Consider the following 22,872-nt stretch of genomic DNA (forward strand, 5'->3'; position numbering starts at 1 on the left):
AAAGTGGAAACTTTCTATCCAAGGGCGTTTGATAAATGCCATCCTTCAAGTAACCATCCCTTCGTTACACACCCGGCGGAAAAGATGACCCTGAGCAGAAGACTCGCTTGCTAATTGGTCTAATGCTCTTACTGCATGTCACGATGTGTTATCTGAAGGTATAACATTAATCCATCATTTCGCATCTGTGTTTTAAGTATGTAATTCTCTTCACCAATTTGAGCCTAATTTAATGAGGACAGAGCTACTTAGCTTCTTGAAATGCTGAAATGCCAGGCTACCAAGAGAAGCATGACTTTCATTGCAAGTGAAGTTTCTGCACGTTAACTGTGGCAAATGGAGCAGGCAGGCCTTCAGAGGATTAAAATCAAGTGAAAAGAGAATGATTAAAATCCCTATTTACTCAAAGGAAGTAATAGGAAGTGGCATTTTGTGGAGCTGGGGTTGGAGGAAAGAAATAGCACATAAAGATTCCCAGGAGGGCAGGCTGTGAAAGCTGGGGGTGGGTTGCCATGGGCATCTGTATTCCCTCCCTTGGAAGGTTTCTAAATGGAAGCTAGGTTCCTTTCAATTCAGCTAAATGGAAAGATGGACTTTTTGGACATGGGACTGTACAGAAAAGTCAAAGTTTTGAATGCTTTAAAATGAAGGCAATGGTCCAGTCCTGGAAGACAGGAGACCTTGCTTCTAGCCCAAGATCTGCCCAAACCACACAGTGCACTTGGGCAAGTCACTTAACTTCACTGGGTCTCAGGTCTTTTCATTTTTGGAATGACAGAACCCAGGTCAGTTGAGATTTAAGATGATATTCCAGCACTATGCTTCATTTCCAAGTTAAACAAATGGAGCTAGTTTCATTTATATTTCCACAGGACTGCCTGCTCCCTGGCCCCCAACTGCTCACTAAGTTGCTAGAACTTGGCTTAAGTGGGCCAGCATCACCAAAGGAGAAGTCCAAATTAAGCCTGATCACGATGAGCTATTGGAATCTTCTGGATGGGAAGAAAACTTAACATAGCAGATTCCTATCATTCAGTTGAATGTTCAGAGTTCACAAATACAGCTTAGACTAGCAAGGCTTTCAGACCTTGAAGAAATAACGCCCACTGCTAGGATCATCCCCCAGGATCTAACCCAGTGTTAGAAGAACTCAGCTTTATATTGAGATTGTTGAATGTGTTAGCAGCGGCACCAAAACTGAACAGTGAGAGTGTCCAACACAGCAAGTACATTGAGATTTTTTTAACCTGGTCTTTGAATAATGTTTTCTCCCCTTCTCCTAAGATCAAGCTCCCTAAGCTTAAGGAAACTACAAGAGCTCTGTTATGCTTGCTTTAGGTTTTTATGTTGGCAGCTGCTTTGACCTTGTCAGAGCAGGACCTTGTCTGTGACATTCACACTGTACCCTCCACCAGCTGCACAGGATCTGGCCTATAGGTGGCACACAAAAAATGTGGGCTGTACAAATTACTGTAAACTCACTTTCATAAGGAGGTTTAAATTGATATGGAATAGAATCTGAGAAGAAATAATTTGAAACAATCTCAACAATTAGACTAGTAACACGTTGAATTTTGGTTCTAATCACTTATTTTTTAAATCAACTTTATTGATATATTGAGGTGTCATAATTTATGTACAACAACATGAACACATTCGAAGTGTCCAGCTCATAAATCCTAACATACATACACCCCCATGGAACCACAGCCCTTATCAAGATATAGAACATTTCAATCACCCCTCAAATTTACATCATGTCCCACTGCAGTCAGCCCCCGGATCCCACTTCCCAGGCAATGTAAAAACCTATTTTTGAACCAATACTTTCTCCTTTCTTCATTAATGCCTATTCATCAGTGCTTGAAATCCCACAAGTATATTTAGATTTCACAGTCTTCATGACCCAGGTTTGGTGATTAAGGCATGCTCTTATTTAAGCTATAACGATTATCCTTTGAAGAGAAATGATAAACAAAGCTTTGGTTCTTGAATATGTCATCGTGTTCCTTTGCGACAGCTTTATCCTTAAAACACAGTAGTTACTTTTGAGAAGTGCAAGGATTCGGTCTTTCTCACAAGAGACACTGGCTATGACCCTTCCATTTAATGAGGATTTGCCAAGTGCCACCTGTTGGATTGCTCCGGGCACTGCATCGAGGGGAAGCGGAGCCCCAAAGACATCATTCCGAACACCATCCCTAGGAGCTTAGCAACATGACGAGGAATTACTTAAACTAGATAGTTCAGGGCATCCTGCATGTCTTCCACCAGGTGCCCTCTCCCATTGGAATCAGAACCCCGGGTTCTTTTGATTCTATCGCTGAGCTATCTCTTGAATGTCTTGTGGCCGGGTCTCATAGCCAGATGAGGCTCCCATTCTCTCTCACCTAGACAGTTGCAAGAGACTTCTAATTACAAACTACCTCAGACTCTTGCTTCTCTTGGCCAGACTTAACTAGAGTTAAGTTCCTAAAACTTTGGATCCAGTCCTGCTTCAGCTGCTCAAGATGGTCACCAGCTTCTCACTTTGTACAGTCAGAAGTAGAAACGTTTGAGAATGGCTTTCTAACCTTTGCAGTCTGGTTCCAACCCTCCCTCTCAGTGTCATCTCCTGCTCCACTGCCACCGTGTACCGTCTACTCCGGGTACTCCTGAAGACGCTGTGCACATTCACTCCTCCAGGCCTTTGCTCGTGCTTTTCCTTCTACTCAGAACGTTCTCTTCCTCTCCTTTCTTTGTCAAAATCCTACATATTCTTCGCAAGATCTCCTCTGGGACAGCTTCCTTAATTTCCCCAGTTACTCCTTCCTCACTGTGCTCCCTTAACATTATTTTGCATTATCATTAGTTATATTTAAGTCTGCTCTCCCACTAGATTAATGTATTTTTTAGGCAGACGGACCGTGTTTTACTATCTCTGTACCCCAGGACTGAGTGCAGGGCCTGACACATAGTCAGGGTGCAATAAAGGTTGAACTGCAGAAGAAACAGCCAGGGCACCAAAGCGAGTGCGTGAGCGTGTTAACACATCAAATGTAGGTGATATGCGTTCTGCACACACATGCTCACTGCAAAAGCAAGTGTTAAAGAAAAGTGAAGAACCTCAAAAGGTGCAACACAGAGAAGTCAGGAATATTTAATATTAAAAAGGTACATAAAACATTCATAGATTTATAAAAAGCTATTGCTAAATAGACGTTTGCATTTTTGAAAAAAAAAAAAAAACTGCTCACTACCCAATTTTCCAAGAATGAGTGGTTGAATAAATCATGGTACTTTCATATCACAGAATACTATATATATCATCATTCAAAAGTGTAAAATAATATATAATATGTTTGCAAGCCAGTGAAAAAAGCAGGTTAGAAAGCAATATATAGTTTAGGAACCTGTTTTTGTAAAGAACAAATGCAGAAGGGATTTCTGTCAAAATGGCAACAATGCTTAGAACTGACTGTTTTTTTCTTTTTGCCTGTCTTTCCAGATTTTACTCAGCGGACACAGATCATTTTGTAATAAGTAAAAGAGCTATTACAAAAATCATGTACTTGGAAAATAATTCTTTAATATCAGTTTTGGAGAGCAGTCAAATTTTCAAGTTATTTTTCAGGCCAGTTTAATTCTCAATGTATATACCATTTGAAATAATTGTAGAAAAAGATACTTATCTATTGTATAAGGCTTCTTTTTCTGGATATTTCCATTCCTCACATTAGTTTGTGCTCAAAAAGACACTCACTTTACTTAGAAAATAAATTTTTGCCAAAGGTCTCATTTTAAAAGTTATTTCAAAAGATACACTTTTTAAACTGTTTTTTTACACTTAAATTAAGCTGTAGAAGAAAATGGCTAGCCTAAAATTCTTATCTCATTGTCTGTGGGAGACAAGTAAAATCCCATTACTGTGAAAGGACTCAAACTGACTGGTCTTTATTCTCTTTAAAATATGCCTTTGGATGATATGAAATAAAACAGAAAGTTGCCATGAGGAGGCCCGTGGAATTGCAATTACTTTTTAATTAGAAATGACTTTTAAATAGATTCTCTAATTATTTCTGTTTTAAGTGCCTTTTAAAAGTTTTTCATTGGGTGATGACTAAAGCTGGCACATTCCCAAGGGCAAAATACCAACTCTTGGGGTCATTAGTCCCTTGGCTTTTCGAATAGTCAAAAAAAGACAGGAGGCGGCACCAGTCACAGAGTCAGGGAGATGCCAATCATACCATAAACCTCCTGGGGACTCGCCAATTGGCCTGGCACCAGCTCTGCTGAGTAGGACTGGTGACATGATTATGCGGTCCCACACAACATAAAAATGCAAGGCCCCTTGTTTAAACAATGTTAACAAGTTCAACACAGCCACAGCAGAGCATTAAATCAACATGAGGCCCTTCTAAGCAAAGGCCCTGTACAACTTCAAGGCTGCACACCCAGAAAGCTGGCCCCGTGGCTGAGCGAGACTACTTTCTGTGATATCTCAAAAGCTGCAGCTCATCTGGGTATGAACTCTTTCAACTATCTATGCTTGGCACTTTGCTAGGCCTGAGATAGTCAAGTATAAGTAAATTAATTCATCAACTAAGTACCCCAAACTCCACATCTATTGGTACGTAGAACTTTTATGTTAGACTGCTATCCAACAATGATACTAAAAATGTTTCCCAAGGGGGTCATTAAGTATGACCATCAGATCAATTCACTCATCCAGCCAATAAGTACTCATAGGACTTCTGCGGTACGGCAGGTATGGGGGCTGCAAAGAAGAATGGGTCACAGCACCTCGACTCTCAAATGGCTCCTATTTCTCAGGAGACAAGCATGTATATAGTTGATTGTTGGAGAGGGGTGGCCAAGGGAAGTTTCCTAGAGAAAGTGAATTGAGTCATGAAGGAAAGACATGAGTTGTGAGGAGTACCAAAGTGGAAAAGTGACAAGAAGAAAGGGCATGTCATGTGATGTGAAAGAATGTGAAGTTAAGAAGGGTAAGATTGCAAGGTGTACTCAGAGAAGGGTAAAGCGTTCGGTATTGCTAAATTAGGAGTTCAGAATGGCAGAAGCTAATGTTGTTTATTTTCAGAGCCACTAGCAAATTACCAAAGCTGTTATAAATAATTATAGCTGGAGTAACTGGGCATAAGTTAATGGATAAATTAGTAGAGAGAGAAGAAGAAGATTGGAAGGAGTGAGTTGGAGAGGGTGTGTGGGTGGGAAGCATTTTTTAATATGTGAGAAGTTATTTAAAGAGCTCCCCAGCAGATGATGGACAACATAATTGTGTCTGTCAAGGAGGCTTCACAAGATGAAGTGATAGTGTGTATCCTGCAGCAACGCTGGTAAGCACACTCCACTGAGCCTCAACATACCCTGCAGAGGCAGGAAGCAAAGTTGGGGTCGTTGGATTCTGTAGAAAACGCCCAAAGGTACGTGTAAATCCCTCCAAACACTCTAGCGCTCCCTTAAACCCGTCGTCTTCTGCCTTGCGTTGTGTTGGATCAGGATTGATCCAGTTGAGTAGCTCAGAGGCATTACCGACCTGTACTGATGAGGCATCCTGTGAATGCGTGAGCTCATGGGAATGAATCCCTGCGATTACCTGTTAGAAATCAGAATTCTCTGCCCATGGGTGATACTAAAACACTTCACTAAGATATCCCTTTCTCAAAGGAATTAGCTGTTCCATATGACGGTAAGTGTTTTGACCCCCAACGTGGAAGAAATTGGATTTTAAGAAGAGTAATAACAACAACTTACACGCGTTAAAGGCAAAGACTCCTAAACCAGGCGAGGCATCATAATCAACCAGAGGGAAAAACTATATGTCCAGCCTTATCCCAGACTTTCTGAATCAGGTTTTGGAGATGGCATCCTGGCCTGTTTATTTGTTTATTTTTGTCTGTTTATTTGTAAAGTTCCAAAGGGGATTCCAATGCACAGCCAGGGCTGATAACCAGTTTGTCTGATTTTTGAGCATTATTTTCTCTCTGCTGCTGGATCCTGGAATCTGGGAGGAGGTGGTTTGTAGGGCCCTAATCAACTGAAGGGATCCTATTTTCTTGAACACGGGGGAGAGGGGTGGTGACTTTGTATTCCCAAATGAAGCCTTGTGAGACAGAGGACATTCATATTCTCTCCAATGGAAGTGGAGAGGGGATTTGAGGATTCCTACACAAGGGAGCCCAGGCTGAGTGTGTGACAGTCCCTGGAATAAGGAATCCACATATGCCCTAGACATGACATTAGGGAATTTAGGTGGAATGTCTAACTTTGTTCTCCCAACAACTTGGCAGTTCAACAGACACATATCAAGCATGTACTGGGTGGCTGGTGCCATGCTAGTGCTGGTGAAACATAAGTGAACAGGCTGGTATCCCAGCCCTCCAGGAGCCCATGATCTGGTGGGAAAACAAGGAATTAATATCTCCATTTTTCCAGGGAGGAAGTGGAGGTTCAGAGGGGTTGGGGAACTTACTGAAGGTCAGAGAGTAAGTGTTGGAATTGGGATATTTAATCTGGTCTCTGTATGATGTCACTTCCCAAAGTGACAGACATATGTGACACAGAGGTGACGGGGTGTCACAGTCCACCATCTAGTCCTGCTGCTGGTGGAGGTAAAGAATTCAGGAAGGGGCTCACGGGGCCCTGGAGCCCTGTACTCAGGACCACTATCCATTTAACAGATGCCTTGGGAGAAGTCACTTAACCTTTGAACCTCAGTTTCTCCATCTGGAGGTGGGAGTATCAAGATTTGTTCTTGCCATAGTAAAATTACATGTTTAAGTATTTTGGGCTCTCAGGAGAAGAGCTTTGAACATAGGATGATATTTTTTGATATCTACAACAACATGCTTCGACCATAACGTGCTCCAGAGAATGGCTTGTATCTCTTAGTCTTTAGGGGGATTATTTAATTTTTATGGACATTTTAATAGTCCCTCAGCTGCCTTGAAAGATTTAATACTTCAGAGAACAACAGAGCTTTGATGAAGAAAAGAAAAACATGTTGAATCACTGGCCTATGCAGCTTAGAGGTAACAATTTGTTTTCTTTTTCCCTTGAGGAAGATTAGCCCTGACCTAACTACTGCTAATCCTCCTCTTTTTGCCGAGGAAGACTGGCCCTGAGCTAACATCCATGCCCATCTTCCTCTACTTTATACGTGGGACACCTACCACAGCATGGCTTTTGCCAAGTGGTGCCATGTTGGCACCCGGGATCCGAACTGGCGAACCCCAGGCCGCTGAGAAGCGGAACGTGCGAACTGAACCGCTGCACCACTGAGCCGGCCCTGATAAGAATTTCTAAGGCGTTAGGAAAGATATAGAATATATGATACTTAAGAAAAGATAGGCTGAAATCAGAATTGAGTCCCTCTTGAAACATCTTCTGGTAGAAACTACTAGAGTATAGAAAAGAGCACTGGCCTGAGATGTCAGGATACCCTCCTTTTAGATCCAGTTCTGCTACTAAGTCAGTCATCTTGGGTAAGTCTCTTTGTCCCTGAGCTTCAGTTTCCTCTTCAGAAAAAGAAGGATTTGACTGGATTTTTCCTCAGCAGTGGTAACATTCTCAGATCTACTAGGACTACAGTTCACAGAGGAAGTGGGCCTAAAGCCCCAAGGAGAACCCATAAATCCACGAGAGCAGCAACAAGGAGCAGCCAATAGCCGCTCACGCCCTCACGCCCTGCCCACGTCAAAGCAGCTGTGTTCCCCACTTGGCTGAACTGCTCCTCCTCGAGGGTGGGCCCTATTTTGATTGCCACTGACCTGCATGAAAACCCTCTTCCTCACAGAGTGGAGCCTGTGGAAGGATAATAGCTATGGTAGGGGACTCTTAAGGATATACGGATAAAATTCAGGATGCCCATGAACTTGCATTAGTGTATTAGTTCTCTACTGCTCCATGCCAAATGAGCCCAGAACTTAGCAGCATAAAACGGGGTGAGTGATCCAAGAGAGAGGGAGAGAAAGTGCTATGTACTGAATTTCGTCACCCCCAAATTCATGTGTTAAAGTCCTAACTCCCAGTCTGACTATATTTGGAGATAGGGCTTTTAGAAGGTATTAAGGTTAAATGACGTCATAAAGGTAGGGCTCTAACCCAGTATGATTGGTGGCCTTTAAGAAGAGAAAGACAGAGAGAGCTCTTTTTCTCTCCACAGCACACACCAAGGAAAGGCCACATGAGCACAGATTAAAGGCGGCCATCTGCAAGCCAGGAACTCAACCTCACCAGAACCTGACCATGCTGGCACCCTGAACTTAGATGTCCAGCCTATAGAACTGTGATAAAATTAATTTCTGCTGTTTAAGCTGTTAAATCTATGGTATTTTCTTCTGGCAGCCCTAGCTGACTAATATAGAGAGCATGCCCAAGTTGGAAGGCACAGTCTTTTTTAACCTAATCTCAGAAGGGATATCATCACTTCTGCCATATTCTCTTCATCAGAGGTGAATCAGTAAGTCCAGCCTAGTCTCAAGGAGAGAGGTGTGACTACCATGAGTTGGGGGTCATTGGGGTCATCTTAGAAGCTGCCTATCACAGAGGAAGAAAAATTTACACCTTTATTTTCAATAACCTCTAACTGGATTTAGCATCACATTCAATTATAAATGTAGGCAATACATCACTATACTATAGCAGCACCCGTGACTTGTAACCAATAGAAATCACAGCTATTTTCACATAATTTTACGGCTGTTGCATGTAAATTCTGCTTACCACTTCTCCAGAATATGGAGGTTATTAGGTCTACGGTGTTAGATCTTGTTACTGAATATATTAAAGCAGAAGTTCATATTACTATGTAACAACTTTAAAAGAACATGTGGACAAATCTATTTCATTTGTAACTTCTATATTTTAAGAATTATACAATATTATCCTGAGAAGTGATCTGTAGTCACCAAACTGTCAAAGTATTCATGACACAAAAAGATTGAGAATTCCTGAGCAGGTGGCTTTCAAAGTCTGGTCCTTGGAACATCAGCACCAGCATCCTCTGGGAATTACTCTGAAATGTAAATGATCAGGTCTCCTCCCAGACTCATCGCATCAGAAACTCTGGGGGCGGAGCCTAGCAATCCTGGCTTTACCAAGTCCTGTAGGTGATTCGGACGCACACTGAAGTTTGAGAACCACTGGTCTAGAGTCACTCATTCAGAGTCTGCATTTCCAAGAAGCTCCCAGGTGATACTCATATTGTAGGTCCAGGGACCACTTTTTGAGGACCACTTCCCTTGGCTAAAACACGATTAGCTGGATATCTATCTGTTAATCAACCCTCCTTTGGCTCTGCCACTAACTAGCTTGTAGTTCAGGGCAAGTTAACCTCTCAGAGTTTATTCATAGGTTAAATAGAACCACAAAAAACTATATACCAACTTTCAGGGTTGTTGTGAGAAGGGGAAATATGTATCTGCAGTACTTGGCATAGTGCCTGGCATGTAGTAGAAACTCAAAAAGTAAACGTTATTAGCCATACTATGATTATCATTATTTAAAATTCTTATTAAGCACCAATCTTGCCTTGGAGGGGTTAAGAGTAGTAGAGAAGTGACATGCAAACAGTTCCATGTCAGGACGGTCTCGAGGTGCTGCAGGAGCTTAGAGTAGGGAGATCTAACTGCAAAGAGGGCCAACTGGCCCTTAGATGGTTCACTCCTTTCCATTCACTCCTGGGCGAACCTCACATTGACCCTTCGAGGTTGGTAAAGCAAGCATAACTACTGTCATTCTCACATTATAAAGGAGGAAACTGAGTCTGAGGGAGGCCAATGACTGGCCCAAGGTCACACAGCTTGCACATAGCACAGGACACTATCAACCAGGGCTTTCCCCATGCCCATGTGGCCTCTTGATCAATGAGGTTACTAGGAGATGCATCCCTTAGGGAGATTTGGGAACATCCCCCTGGCCTGATCCGCAGGGTCCAGAGGAGGCCAGGGTGCTAGCTCAACTGGGGTATGAGGCTGCAAAGAAGATGTCCACATGGGAAGTCCTAGAAGGGAAAAACAGCAGGCTGCCTGCGTGCCTCCTTGTGGGATCCATGGATACAGCCACCTCCTCCTGATCCCACAGACTGTCCCTCCTCCATGTCCCACACACCCAGGTGCCAAAGGCAGTGGAAAAACGTGCTTCAGAATTTACCTCCTCGGTCTGGTATGACATTTTTTTGCTTTTGCTTTGGGGCCTAGTGCAAAAGTAATATATTCAGGAGCTAAGTCCTTCAGAGAAGGCATACTGAAATTATATTTGCTCTCCTCCATGAGACCAGAAGGTGATGATGGAAGATTTCAAATCTAACACCATCACAGGAATCAAAACTTTGCTTGGGCCATCAAACCTGAAGTTAAGTGAGAGCCCCACGTGTAGACGAGCGTTTTTGATTCTTACAGATTAGTGTGAATGACACCCTCAGACTTTGTCCCAGAACAATGCAGAAAACTGCTAACCCAGAACACTCGACCTGCTTTTCTGTCATAGTCGTGGACTTACCTCATCTCTTAGCATTTTTTCCCGTCTCTTTTCCTGTCTTTTACCAAGTGGCAGACCTACAAGCCTAGGACGAGTCAGAAGAGGCAAGAAACAACTTGTAGATTCATTTAAAGTGGTTTGGTCGGAAAGATCTCTGTTTAGCAATGCTCAGTGGTTATTTTCGTGAACATTCCTCTCAGATAAATAATTTCCTCCTCCTTCATAAGGAGGTACACTCTTAGAGCAAGGATGCTCCAAGTCACTGGGCCAGCCCCTGACTTCCTCTGACAAGATCTGGGCTTTGGAAAACCAAGTTTCTTCTAGCTTCTGCCCCAGGAGAGCACAGCACAGCAGTCAGGATGCCATCTCCCTCATGAAACACTCAGAAAATGAACCCCCCACATGGACAGCAAGCTTGCATAATTACAGTGAAAGACAGTGCAAACTTAAGGATGCTGAGGGCTGAGGAAAAAGAAACACTTGGGTCAAAATGGAAAAGTTTTGTCAAGAGGTAAGTTTTCTCTGTCTCTTCCTATTCTCTGTTAATATGAGGATCTAAGTATTAACATTAGAGGGAATGGCATAATTCTGGAAAACTCTGAGAGGGAATTTCTCACATTTTCTATTAATGTAGTTCACTCTACTGATTGGTCCCACCACGCATTCACATAACCCAGCACTTACACAGCTTTCACGTTCTCTTCCTCATTTCTTGTTGACTCCCTCTCATGTTTCCCCTAGCCCCTGAAATACACTCCCTACGCTCTCCTCAGTGCAGCAGCCCAGCTCCTGCCATGTGAGTCTCCTTGGATGACAGAGCGTCTTACCACGTGGAGATGTCTGAAGGAAGATGTGTCCGCCCACTGGGTTATCCTCAGCAACTCCCTCATAGTTTCTTCTTTTGGGTTTCAGACTTTTTCTTTCTTCTTCTCTCCTTTCTTTCAGTTCTAAGGTCAAGTGGCCTCTCCATGTTGCTGAGGCTAACCCACCCATACCCATATTAGTAATGTCACTCTCTCCTGCCTCTTTGGGACCTGCTGGGCCAGTTGCCCTTTCCTGCTTTCATCATTGTGGCAGAGACAATGGGTGCTCACCACATATCCCCATGGCCTCCCCTACATTTCCCAGCCTGTTCTGACTAGTTCTGGGCAATAGACGACGACAGAGTGACATAGGTCTCTCCCAGGCTGAGGCAGCTAAGAGCTGGCATGCCTCCTTCATCCCTCTCTTCTGCTGAGGTGACCTTGGGAGCCAAAGATCAAGAAACTGGTGTTGACGAGATGGACCAGATCTCCAAGTCACTGGATGGACTCAAGCCAACCTGTACTTCACATGGGTGAGAATGAAACTTTGGCTGTGCTAAGCAACTGAGTCTTTTTAAAAATTACCTCAGCCTAGTCAAGCCTATCCTGGCTAATACAATCCTTATCTCTCTCTTGGTACTGGATCTTTCCCTTCTTCTTGCCTATCCAGGTTCAAGCCCCAACCCTTAAGACTCATTTATTAAGTAAATGCTAATACCACTTTGAGAATCCTTCCTGAGTTGCCCCACTTGAAAATTCACTACTCACGTTTTAATATTCCCACAGGGACCTGTGCTAGCATTTTACATGTGCTGTCTGACTAATCCTTTAAAAATCCCTACTTTTACAGATGCAACTCTATTATAACATTTTTTACATTTTCTTTGAATGTTCACTTATGCATGCCTGTTTCCCACTACGATTGTCAACCCCTTGAAGGCAAGACCTCCCCACTTTGTCATGATTACCAAACTTGTTATCTTGACTTTTTTCCTGAAGATCTATACTTTAATTCCCAACATGTCTCCAATTTTTCATCTTTCTCTCTATACCAGGTCCTACGTCAGGCCACCTATGCTATTACTGCTCATGCAGCACCTTCACTTGGCGCCTAAGTCTGAAATCTTGTCTAGCCTGTCTATCTAGCCTGCAATCCAATCAATTGCCAAAGCTGACAGATTTCACATCGAAAATCTCTCTCTCATCTGCTCCTTCCTTTTAAATCCCAAAGCCACCACTCTAATTTTGGCCCTTGTGGTCATTCTCAACACCATCCTAGGAGCTTTCCCCACGCTCATTTTGGAGGCTCCTATCAGATTAGCATTTCCAAAACGCAGAACTGGACTTCTTTTCTCAAAAATGCTCCACGGTTCTTTTCTACCTATTGGTTTAAGCACACAATTCCTGGCCTTCATTAACCACCACAGTCAGATCTCAGACTACTTTTCTTATTTCATTTACCCCTCTCTGTCCAGGGGTCTCTCTATTCAGTTGGGTCCACACCTTCCCAGCTTTATGACTTTATCCTTATGGTTCCTGTCTTCCTGAATGCCTCCCTACCTCTGCCTGTTGAAATCCTATTTATTTTAGGAGCTCTGCCTTTTATTTCAGGTATGTGTGTTTCTAATTCATGCCCGTCACTACTGCATATGACCCAAGGCTTGCCACTGCACATTCCTCATCCCCGAGAATCTTGCAGTTCCTTCTGTAGTGCCCAATACCTAACTACTCATTACATGCCTGTGAAATTGAATGGAAAATAACTGTAATGTGTGTTACGAGCCTCCAAGTTCCTCTGAAATCCCCGAAAGAAGTTCCAAACCTTGCAGAAAATATTTCACAGGAAGGGAATAAGTGAGTTGCTCATTAGAACATTTCTTTGTTTTATGTCTGTGATCCAAAAGAAGAAAAATGTCCTCTTGCATCTCAAATAACTGGAAATTGGCCTCTCAATATATCATAGACTATAGTATATTTTATAGTGGAAATTTACATTTAATTTTCATGTCACTTTGCCTGAAATGGTTGTAGATTTTAGCTCATGACTGCATATTCCCTTCGCTAGCTTAAAAAAAAAAACCCTCAAAATTGGGAACCTGGACACAAATCCTACCACTAAGAGGTAGATTAAATCATAAGATATTGACCCCAAAGAGTAGTGAAATGAAAGGTCTCCTAATCTTTACTGAAAAGATTAAATTTTTATAAGTATTAGGTCATAAAGTCATGGAATTGAGGATATTTCCATTTTACAGGAAAACTAAGAATTTAATACTAAAATCTAGACGGTTGCCAAACTATTTCTTAGAACTCATAAAATGGGTGTTAAAATTATCTTGTCCTCTTCTGTTTTTATTTTATTCCTGACCTAGGCAGTTATTCCAACATTAAGTCTTGGTTTATTATGAATAATTAATTGAGCATAAGAAAGAGTTGTTCAGCTAAAAGCAATAATATTTCTAAAATTAAAAAGCCAGGATATGAAAATTTAGTAAGGCATCATGTAAGAGCTTTGAATTCATGAAGCTATGGCATCGGATTGCAGATGAATATATAGTACTTGTCTTTCCTCTACAAGCTACAGTGACTTAGTATATACTGTAGCCAAATGCTTTGAAATAATTTAGAAATTCAGGTAAAAGAATATGCTTAAAAGAAGTTTCATGAAGCAAATAGCCCTGTTATTTGCACAAATGGAGCCAACGTTCTTCACTAGGATCAATCAATTAGGCAACTTGGATGGATCTCAAGGGAATGACACTGAGCGAAAAAAGCCAATCTCAAAAGGTTACAAACTTATATAATTCCATTTAAATAACATTTTTTAAAAAAGATTTTTAAAATTTTTCCTTTTTCTCCCCAAAGCCCTCTGGTACATAGTCGGATAATTTTAGTTGTGGATCCTTCTGGTTGTGGCATGTAGGACGCCACCTCAGCATGGCCTGGTGAGTGGTGCCATGTCTGCCCCCAGGATCCAAACTGGCAAAACCCTGGGCCTCTGAAGCAGAGCACATGAACTTACCCATTCTGCCACAGGGCTGGCCCCTAAACAACATTTTTGAAATAAAAAAAATTACAGATATGGAGATTAGTGGTTACCAGGGGTTAGGGACTGGGAAAGATGTTCAGGAAGGAGGTCAGTGTGGCTATGAAGGGGTGGCGGGAGGGAACCTTGTGGTGGATGAATGTGGTGGTGGTTACATGAAGCTGCGCAGGTGAGAAAAGTGCACAGAAACACAGACATGCTAAAATCTGATGGTGTACTTCAGCTATGCAAGACGTTATCATTGGGGGAAGTGCTGGGTGAAAGGTACATGGGACCTCCTATAGATTTTTTTGGCAACTTCCTATGAATCCATCATTATTTCAAAATAAAAAGTTTTTAAAAAATCAGACATTTCCTTGTCATTTAGAGAAGGGGTTGTGAATGCCTATGAGGTCAGGCGGTGACAAATAATTGAAGTGGCCAGGAACTGGGAGGGGGACCACTGGCTGATATCAAGGAGGCAGCTGCTATTTAACTCCTACCACTGGGGGACTATGCCTGGAATTGCTGAGTCTTCTCCATACTGTTGCTGTTTTTATAAAATGCCAGAAACTGAAATTTCTAATAAAAAATCTCCTGACTTGTAAGTATTGACCACTAATTCAAACTTCTTTGAACACTGTATACAAGCCAAACTAAAGACACTACAGGGCTGGATTCAGCCTAACGATTCATGTGCCAGTGCAGCCTGAAGTCGGAGGTTCAGTGTGGCCCCAAGGTGAACGGCCCACTCGGCAACTTGGTAAATCTCAGTACACAGCTCATGCTTGTCTCTGGTCCCTTACGAAAGATGGAGAAATGGGTACTCCGGGGGAAGGAAGTGTTCTGATCAGGCTGCTAATGACAATGGCATAAGCCACCAGTCACTGACACCCAGGGACTCTGGAGAATGTCGGTTGGATCACAGCTCAGCCTGATGCCGCTGCTCCTGGAATCCTCCTGCAAGCTCTGACCTGGACCTTCACACCTGCTTCCTCAGCATGGGGCCTGGGACCCAGCAGGTGCTCAGTTTGTGTTTTCAGAAGTGCTCATTTGTTCTTCCCCAGCTATCTTAGTTCTTGCATATTTTTAAAGCTAAGAGAGTCCTACAAAAACTGAGAAAATGAACCAGAATCTGGTGTGCTATGCTAGAGTTTACTGGAGGCTGACACAACAGTCTGGTGAGCGTGCTTTATACACAGGGGTCAGCAAAACTCACAACCTCTGTCTCTATTTGAAGCTCTGAACGTAAGACTTTTGCTAATAGTGCAAATGAGCAGAGGGAGGTGCTGATAAGCTCCTTATTCTGGTTTGGTCCTTTAAAGGCTTTATCATCTCTGCCCTGCTAAATGCCCAGAGTCTAGTCATCCCTTCTTCCCCAAGTCCCAACCCAGCCAGCTGACTCACAGAGTGAAAAGGAGGCTGCAGCTAACTGCATCTTCTTCACCACAACCATGCCTGTGAGTCAGTAACATCTCCCCACTCCCACTGTCTGAAATACCACGTGCACTAACCAGACTCCTTCAGTCTCCAATCTCTAGCACACATCCAAGTCCTTCATAACGGAACTGAGTAGAAAAATTCCAATTTTTAAAAATTGGAATTTCAATTCAATTTAAAATAAAAAAAATTTAAATCTTAAAATTTCATCTATGGTTCACAGAGTCAAATTTAAATTATTGAGACTCATTTGCATGATTTCTGTCCTCTTTTCCCCAAAAACCTGCTAATAAGACTCCAGAGAATGTTTGCTAACCCTCCTTTAAAAAAGGGTCTTTGTAGGTATTACATAATTATATATCAATAAAAGAGTCTTTTCCTGTTTACCATTTTTTTTACCAAGCTTTATAATATGCAGACTTTTGAAGGGTTGGTTCTCAGCCTTGAAAATTATGCTAATGAGGTAAGAGCAATAATTCAAAGTGTAGCCACTAATTTCTCTAAGGGGAAATATGCAGAGACCCTGGGTTCTACGTTTGTTTTCAACTAATTGTCATGTATTTACTTTTCCATTAGTGCAATAATTTTTCTTTCAATTCGGAATTAAGCAATAAGACACTGAATTATATAAAGGCCTGTTTAGCATACCAGACACACCCCATCACTCCCTAGTCCTCTGATTTACAGCTCTTAGAATGCACCACCAAGAGGCTGTCTATACGCCCTTTCGTATTTATATTCCATCATGCAGTCACCTCAATAACTTATGCAGTCTCAGAATGACTACCTAGCAATTAGCTCCAGTCTTTTCTAACTCACCATCTCATTATGTAAAGTGGATTTGAACACAAACTTTATTAGCAACTTTCCATTCGAATTCCTTCTTATCTCCCCCACCCCCACCCGGCCTAGTAATGTCAGTTTGTATGTGACCAAAATACCCTGGAAAATGGCGGTTTAAAAAAATCCACAGTGGACCGGCAGCACATTTAGTAATTGGTCTTTGCACTGTGGGGCACTACAATAAATCGAGATTGTCATATTTCAGCTGAAGCATGTGATGCAATTCTTTATAGAAATGGAAATGAATTTTCCCTGCTACACAGCATTTTAACTATGTTCAGGAGGAATGGGCCAGTAAGAAAGCTATTACTTATATTCTAAAGGTTAAAAAAAATCCCCAAACTCTTTGTTAAAAGGTAGAAGAATTCATACTATCACTTCTTCAAACCCTAGAAAGAGGGCGGACAGCCTTCAGTGCTCTCTCACTGACTTACCGACGTCGGGATCCGTGGCTTGAACTCTGGTCAACAGAGCCTTGGTGGCCGTGTTCTCATAGACACAGGCATTGTAGTGGTCGGAAGAAAACACAGGGGGGTTATCATTCACGTCTTCCAGGATCAGGCGGACATCAGATTGGCAGAACCTGCCACCCCCGTCGGTGGCCCTGGCAATCAGGCTGTACACAGGGACCCTCTCCCGGTCCAACCGAGCCAAGGTTTTTAACTCACCTGTGAAAATATATAGTGGCATGGTTGGCCTGGCTTTTCAAAAACTGCCTTTCTTTGAAGAGCAGAGAACCAATTATATAAAGAATCCCCAATACAGGAAGGACCAATGACATTTGGCTCAAGTGCCTCATACTTTGAAAAATAGAGCAAATTCAATTTTTTTTTTTTGAGGAAGATTAGCCCTGAGCTAACATCTGCTGCCAATCCTCCTCTTTTTGCTGAGGAAGATTGGCCCTGAGCTAACATTTGTGCCCATCTTCCTCTATTTTATATGTAGGATGCCCATCACAGCATGGCTTGATAAGCTGTGTGTAGGTCAGCTCCCAGGATCTGCACTGGCAAACCCCTGGCCACAGAAATGGAGTGTGTGAACTTAACCACTATGCCACTGGGCTGGCCTCAAATTCAATTTTTTCAAGCATCAGGGAAAAATTTATGGGACTCTGGATGCAACAGCAAACCAGGTGTATGATCTTCAAATTAATCAATCCCACCGTGAAACCTCTGTTACTAGTGGTTCTTTCTTTTGGTTACATGGAGAAGCTCTGTACCTCCTTATACCTCTCAAGACCTGCTCTGGAGATCAGCTATGACTCTGGATTTCTGCTATATCTCCAGAAAAAGCATAGAAAATGGAATAGTTCTCTGATGCTCAATCACGTCAATGATCCGTAGACCCAGAAGGGGCAGTCTCTTTGCTTCCAGATACTCAACATCTTTTTACCCCATCTTTTAGAGGAAAATGAAATATTAAAACAGAGGATGGCTTTAGCAGAAAGAAGTCTTGAAGGACTCCTACTGTGCCAGGGTGAACCCTACTTGCAGGATTGTGGAAGGGCCTGTGGTTGCTGGGAGAGGGTTCCAGTGGGGGAACACTTGAGGCAGCAGCTATTCAGCAACCAGCATGGAGGAATGTTACGTCTATATTTTAACCATTGGAGCACCTGAACTGGTGCTGGGCATCAGCCCCTGTACAGAGTTTGTTGTTGTTGTTGAAGTTTCAATAGATAATGACAACAAGTACAGAGACAGACCTGAATACATGGTATTTGGTGAAAAGCATGACTCATGAAATATTATTACTCTTAAATGAAAATAAATTAATAGACATTGTTTGGATCAAGCCATCTATACTTACAAAGCAGCTCCTCCTACAGCTTCCCTGCTACAGCCAGTTCTTAGACATAGGCTGGATCATTTCCCTCTTCTACTCAAAAATGTCCAGTGGTTTTTCAGTTGGGTATTCAAGACCCACCACAATGTGGCCTAAAGTTATTTTTCCCACTACTTTTTTTCACAAGCCATTCTATAGCTCCTTTCACCAGTGACAATGTTGTACATGACACTACCTGGATGTGCCATGCTCTCCGCTCATGCTGCCCCCATGGCCAGCAGCGTCCTGCTTTAGCTACTAGAATCCTGGCTCAGTTCCAATGCCAGCTCTTCTTTAAAACAGTTTCCTCTTCTCTCTTGCCAGAATATTAGCTGCTTCTTCCTCTGTGCCCACATAGAACTCCCCTGATATCTCTCCTGGGCACGCATTTCATTCTGCCATTCATTATTATTATTGGCTTACTGGTCTGTCTTCCCCACTGGGTTACAATATCCCTTGGGCATGGTTTGTTTTGTTCATCTTGGAGTCTACCACAAATATCCCAAAAGTTCTTTTACATGTACTACCTACTCAGTAAATGTTAGCTATTGAATAATCACCAGGCCCATACAGCCAAGCAGTATGTTCCTGCATAGCTCAGTGCTTCCCAGTAGGATACAGATGACATGGAGGAGGGTAGGGAAAAGCTACTACCTTTTGGAGACTCAATAGCTATTGTTCACTCGAACCAACACAACCCTGGAAATATGCAAGCTATTCGATCTTTATACTTCATTTAAAAATTGCCATTTGATGGACTATCTAATACACAACACTGAGATAATTTATTTCCATAGAAAATGTCTTTTCCATTAGCTCTGGTCTTCAGTGCGGGCATCTGCCTTTAGCTTACATAACCTTTCACCTTATAAATTTTACCTGAATATGTAAGCAAATCTGAGGGCTCATAGCTTTGGAGAAACTAGGCAGGAATGTTTAATAAAAACCAAACAACTGTGTTAATAAGCATCAGGAAAGGACCCAAAAGGGACTTAGAGAAAAACTCTCCTTACTATGCATTGCTGTTTAGTTGCACAGCAACGTGTTTGTGATGAAACTCTATGTATACTCTTTTTAGGACAGAGGCCTTAACTCATGAATATGAGAAACAGGAGGAGCAAAGAGACATGTCTGATTACTTGTCATTAATAAATGTAGGTAAAGTCAAGGCAAGTTTTATAAGCCAAATAAAGTTTGTGTGTTCTGGATAGCCCATTATCAGATATGTGCAACTAGTATTTCCTAGAGGGCAAGACAGCAGGGGGTCATATCAAGCCTCTTAGAGGACCTGTCATAACTACCCATTAGTGATGAGACCACACGAAAGTTTAACTTCTCTCATGGACTAACAATGGCATTTACCCAAAGAATAAATTTCACCTTACCACTTTCTGGATCTAGAAAAAATTCATTGTTTCCAGATCCATAGAGTGAATATCGTATATCTCCATTGGATCCAATATCGGCATCCTTAGCACTGACCTTCAAGATGATTTTATTTGATGGAATGTCTTCGGGAAATAATGCTGTATATGCAACCTAGGCAAAGGTAAAGAGCGGTAATTAAATCATCACTATTTCTGAGGCAATTGCCATATTTAGCATTATAAATTATTTCTTTAAAAATGCATTCATATAGGGGCTGGCCCCGTGGCCGAGTGGTTAAGTTCGTGCGCTCCGCCGCAGGCAGCCCAGTGTTTTGTTGGTTCGAGTCCTGGGCGCGGACATGGCACTGCTCATCAAGCCACACTGAGGCAGCGTCCCACATGCCACAACTAGAAGACCCACAATGAAGAATATACAACTATGTACCTGGGGGCTTTGGGGAGAAAAAGGAAAAAAATAAAATCTTTAAAAAAATGCATTCATATAACTTAGCTTTTGCTGTCTTTTTCCTTCATCACAGAACTATCTTACAATATGTGATGAAACATGGAATATCTGCTGCCCTACCCCTTCCGTGCTCATTCAGTCAACGAATACTGATTGAGCATCTATTACGTGCTACATATTATGGAGATGCTAGGAAAACAATGGTGAAGAAAACAGGCAAAAATCCTTGCCCTGGTGGAACCAGGACACACATCACATATTGATCATGATTCTCTTTTTCTGTTAAGTGCCAGTGAGTCCTTGGGACACTTTGACTCTTAAAGAGGCACTACTAACACTTGGCATTAGTATGAGAGATTAAATCTATTTGCAACACTTTTCTAAGCTAGAGAATACCAATACTGTCTCTCGCTCCACATGGTAAAGAAAAGTAAATTAATTGTGATTCACTTTCAGTAAGAAAGAATATAAATCTAGTTCTGGCACCTTGCATTGGCTGTCATGTTTTGGATTGTAGTGGAAAGGCTAATTCAGGAGGAGCCTGGAGACCTGGGTTTACTACCAATATTCCCACTAACCAGCTGTGTAAACTTACACAAACAAGTAATTTACACTTTCGAATGGTCCATTTCTTTTCTACAAAATCAGTGATTTAGACAGAATAAATCATAAGATCCTTTATGATTCCTTAAAAATTATTTAATTTGAAGACTCATGGTTTTGCTTTTGCTTTTTTTGGGGAGGGAAGGAGCAAAATTAGGTACTTGATCTTGCTACCTATTCCTTTTTCTTGTTTATAACATTTCGTCCTAGACTCTACCTCCTAGCCTCTTATATTCAATTAGAGCTCACTAATCAAGGAGATAAGAGCAGAAATTAACCTGGCCTTAAGAAGAACAGAGAAATGGGTTTTGATTTAATTGTAGAGAGGAAGAATAAGAAGCAGGAATGCATCCGCAGATCTCACCTGATCACACACTGGGCTGTTGTCATTCACATCACTGACAGTCACTTCGACCATGGCCTGCGTGACAAAGAGCCCGTCGGTGGCAGTGATATTGAGGAAGTAAATGTCTTGTTCCTCTCTATCTAGAGGTCTCTTCACATAAACCTTCCACTCACTCTGCACCAGGCCCAGGGCAAACCTTCCTCGAGGGTTCCCTCCTGCAGTGAGAAAAAGAGTTTTTGAAGCTGTGCAATGAAATGCTTTGATCTACACCTACAGTGAGAGGCCTGTGTGGGGTCATCCAGGTGCCCCTCAAACTGTATCCTTTATGATACTGAAAAGAAACTGATAGTGTGTTCTGACTCAACTGCAACAAAGCATGATATTTATAGGCTTGGTTTGTGTGAAAAGTAAAACAGTAACTTTCCAAGAGAATACAATGCACTTAGAGAAGCTGGAGATGATCTCTTGTTTACGTTCCCTTAAGGACAATCAAATTCAAACTGTGAACAATCAATCCTCTTCTCCGGATGAAATAACTGTCTTTCCACTTCGTCTCAAGAGAGGATGTAATACACTATAGCGCTTGTTACCAAGACAATTTCATTAACTGTTGATTATGTAATCAAAGACAGACAGTCAGTTCTATTAAGGAATCTTTTAATGAAGCCTTTATCATACAGCTGTGCTCTTCTTATAAAGCCCAGAGTTTTGGAGGGAGAAAAGTTTGTGTGACAGAGAGGAAGACCCATTAGTATTAAGTAGCCCTAACGAGGGGTCATTTAAAGAGCAGTTCAAAGATAAGCACTGCAATTAGATCAAATATGTCAGAATGAAGCTGGCGAAAGTATAAGAAAAGTAGAAGAGATGAAGTGGAACACCTCGTTATGATGCTGAAAACATTGACAGTGGTCCCAGCAACATCCCTTTCCTACATCATTAAACTACATGGAGACAGAAGCAGCTTGGAGAACAAGATAGGAAGGGGAGGGAAGAAAACTACCTTGACCTTCTAATCCCAAAGAGGGAGATAATGCCACTTCAGACTTGGAGGAAGACTGGACAAGACAACTGGAAAGAAGCCAGGAATCCAGTTAGATCATCAATATTTCATTCATTTGCATCAACAAGTATTTATCACCTGCTCTGGGCCAGACACTGTTCCAGGCAATAGGACTAGAGCAGTGGACAGACCTGACAAAAATCCTTGCTCTCGTCATGGAGCTCGCATTCTAGTGGGGAAGACTGACAGTAAACAAATAAATAAGGAAAGCACATTTCAGACTTGCTGCTACTTGGTTGAAAAAGTGGAGTCATCTCACCTTCTTACAATGAATCTACAAAAGAGGAGAGGGCAAAAATCAGGGTGCTGCCAGAAGGACTGAGTGGGAAGTAGTGAATTCTGAGTGCTGCACTGCACTCTCGATTATAAGGCAGGGAGGGGGGTTAGTCTAGGGGTATCAACAGCATGAGGAAGCCATGGGATAAATGGACCACATTTGGCAGACAGTGCAGAAAACCGGAGGGCTGCACATTCCTCTAGTGCAGTGGGTCTCAATTGGAAGTGGCTTTGTCCCCCCTCCCACACCCCGGGACATTCGTCAATGTCTAGAGGCATTTTTGAATGTCACATCAGGGATGGTGGTGGTGGTGGTGCTACTGGAATCTATTGGCTTGAGGCC

At 42.2% G+C, this 22,872-nt stretch overlaps 1 protein-coding gene across 4 annotated transcripts in view; it reads right to left on the reverse strand.

Moving 5' to 3' along the window:
- Window positions 1-22,872, reverse strand: part of FAT3 (FAT atypical cadherin 3) — a 618,234-nt gene that overhangs the window by 62,744 nt on the left and 532,618 nt on the right. For all 4 annotated transcript variants that reach the window (XM_070623917.1, XM_070623915.1, XM_070623916.1 and 1 more), the window contains 3 exons: window positions 21,212-21,408; window positions 19,797-19,950; window positions 17,025-17,258 (listed from right to left, as the gene is read on the reverse strand). In XM_070623917.1, coding sequence (XP_070480018.1) covers window positions 17,025-17,258; window positions 19,797-19,950; window positions 21,212-21,408 — 585 coding nt within the window. The remainder of the gene's footprint in view (window positions 1-17,024; window positions 17,259-19,796; window positions 19,951-21,211; window positions 21,409-22,872) is intronic.

The sequence above is a fragment of the Equus przewalskii genome, chromosome 6, assembly GCF_037783145.1.
Source record: "Equus przewalskii isolate Varuska chromosome 6, EquPr2, whole genome shotgun sequence".
In the NCBI taxonomy this organism is placed as follows: domain Eukaryota; kingdom Metazoa; phylum Chordata; class Mammalia; order Perissodactyla; family Equidae; genus Equus; species Equus przewalskii.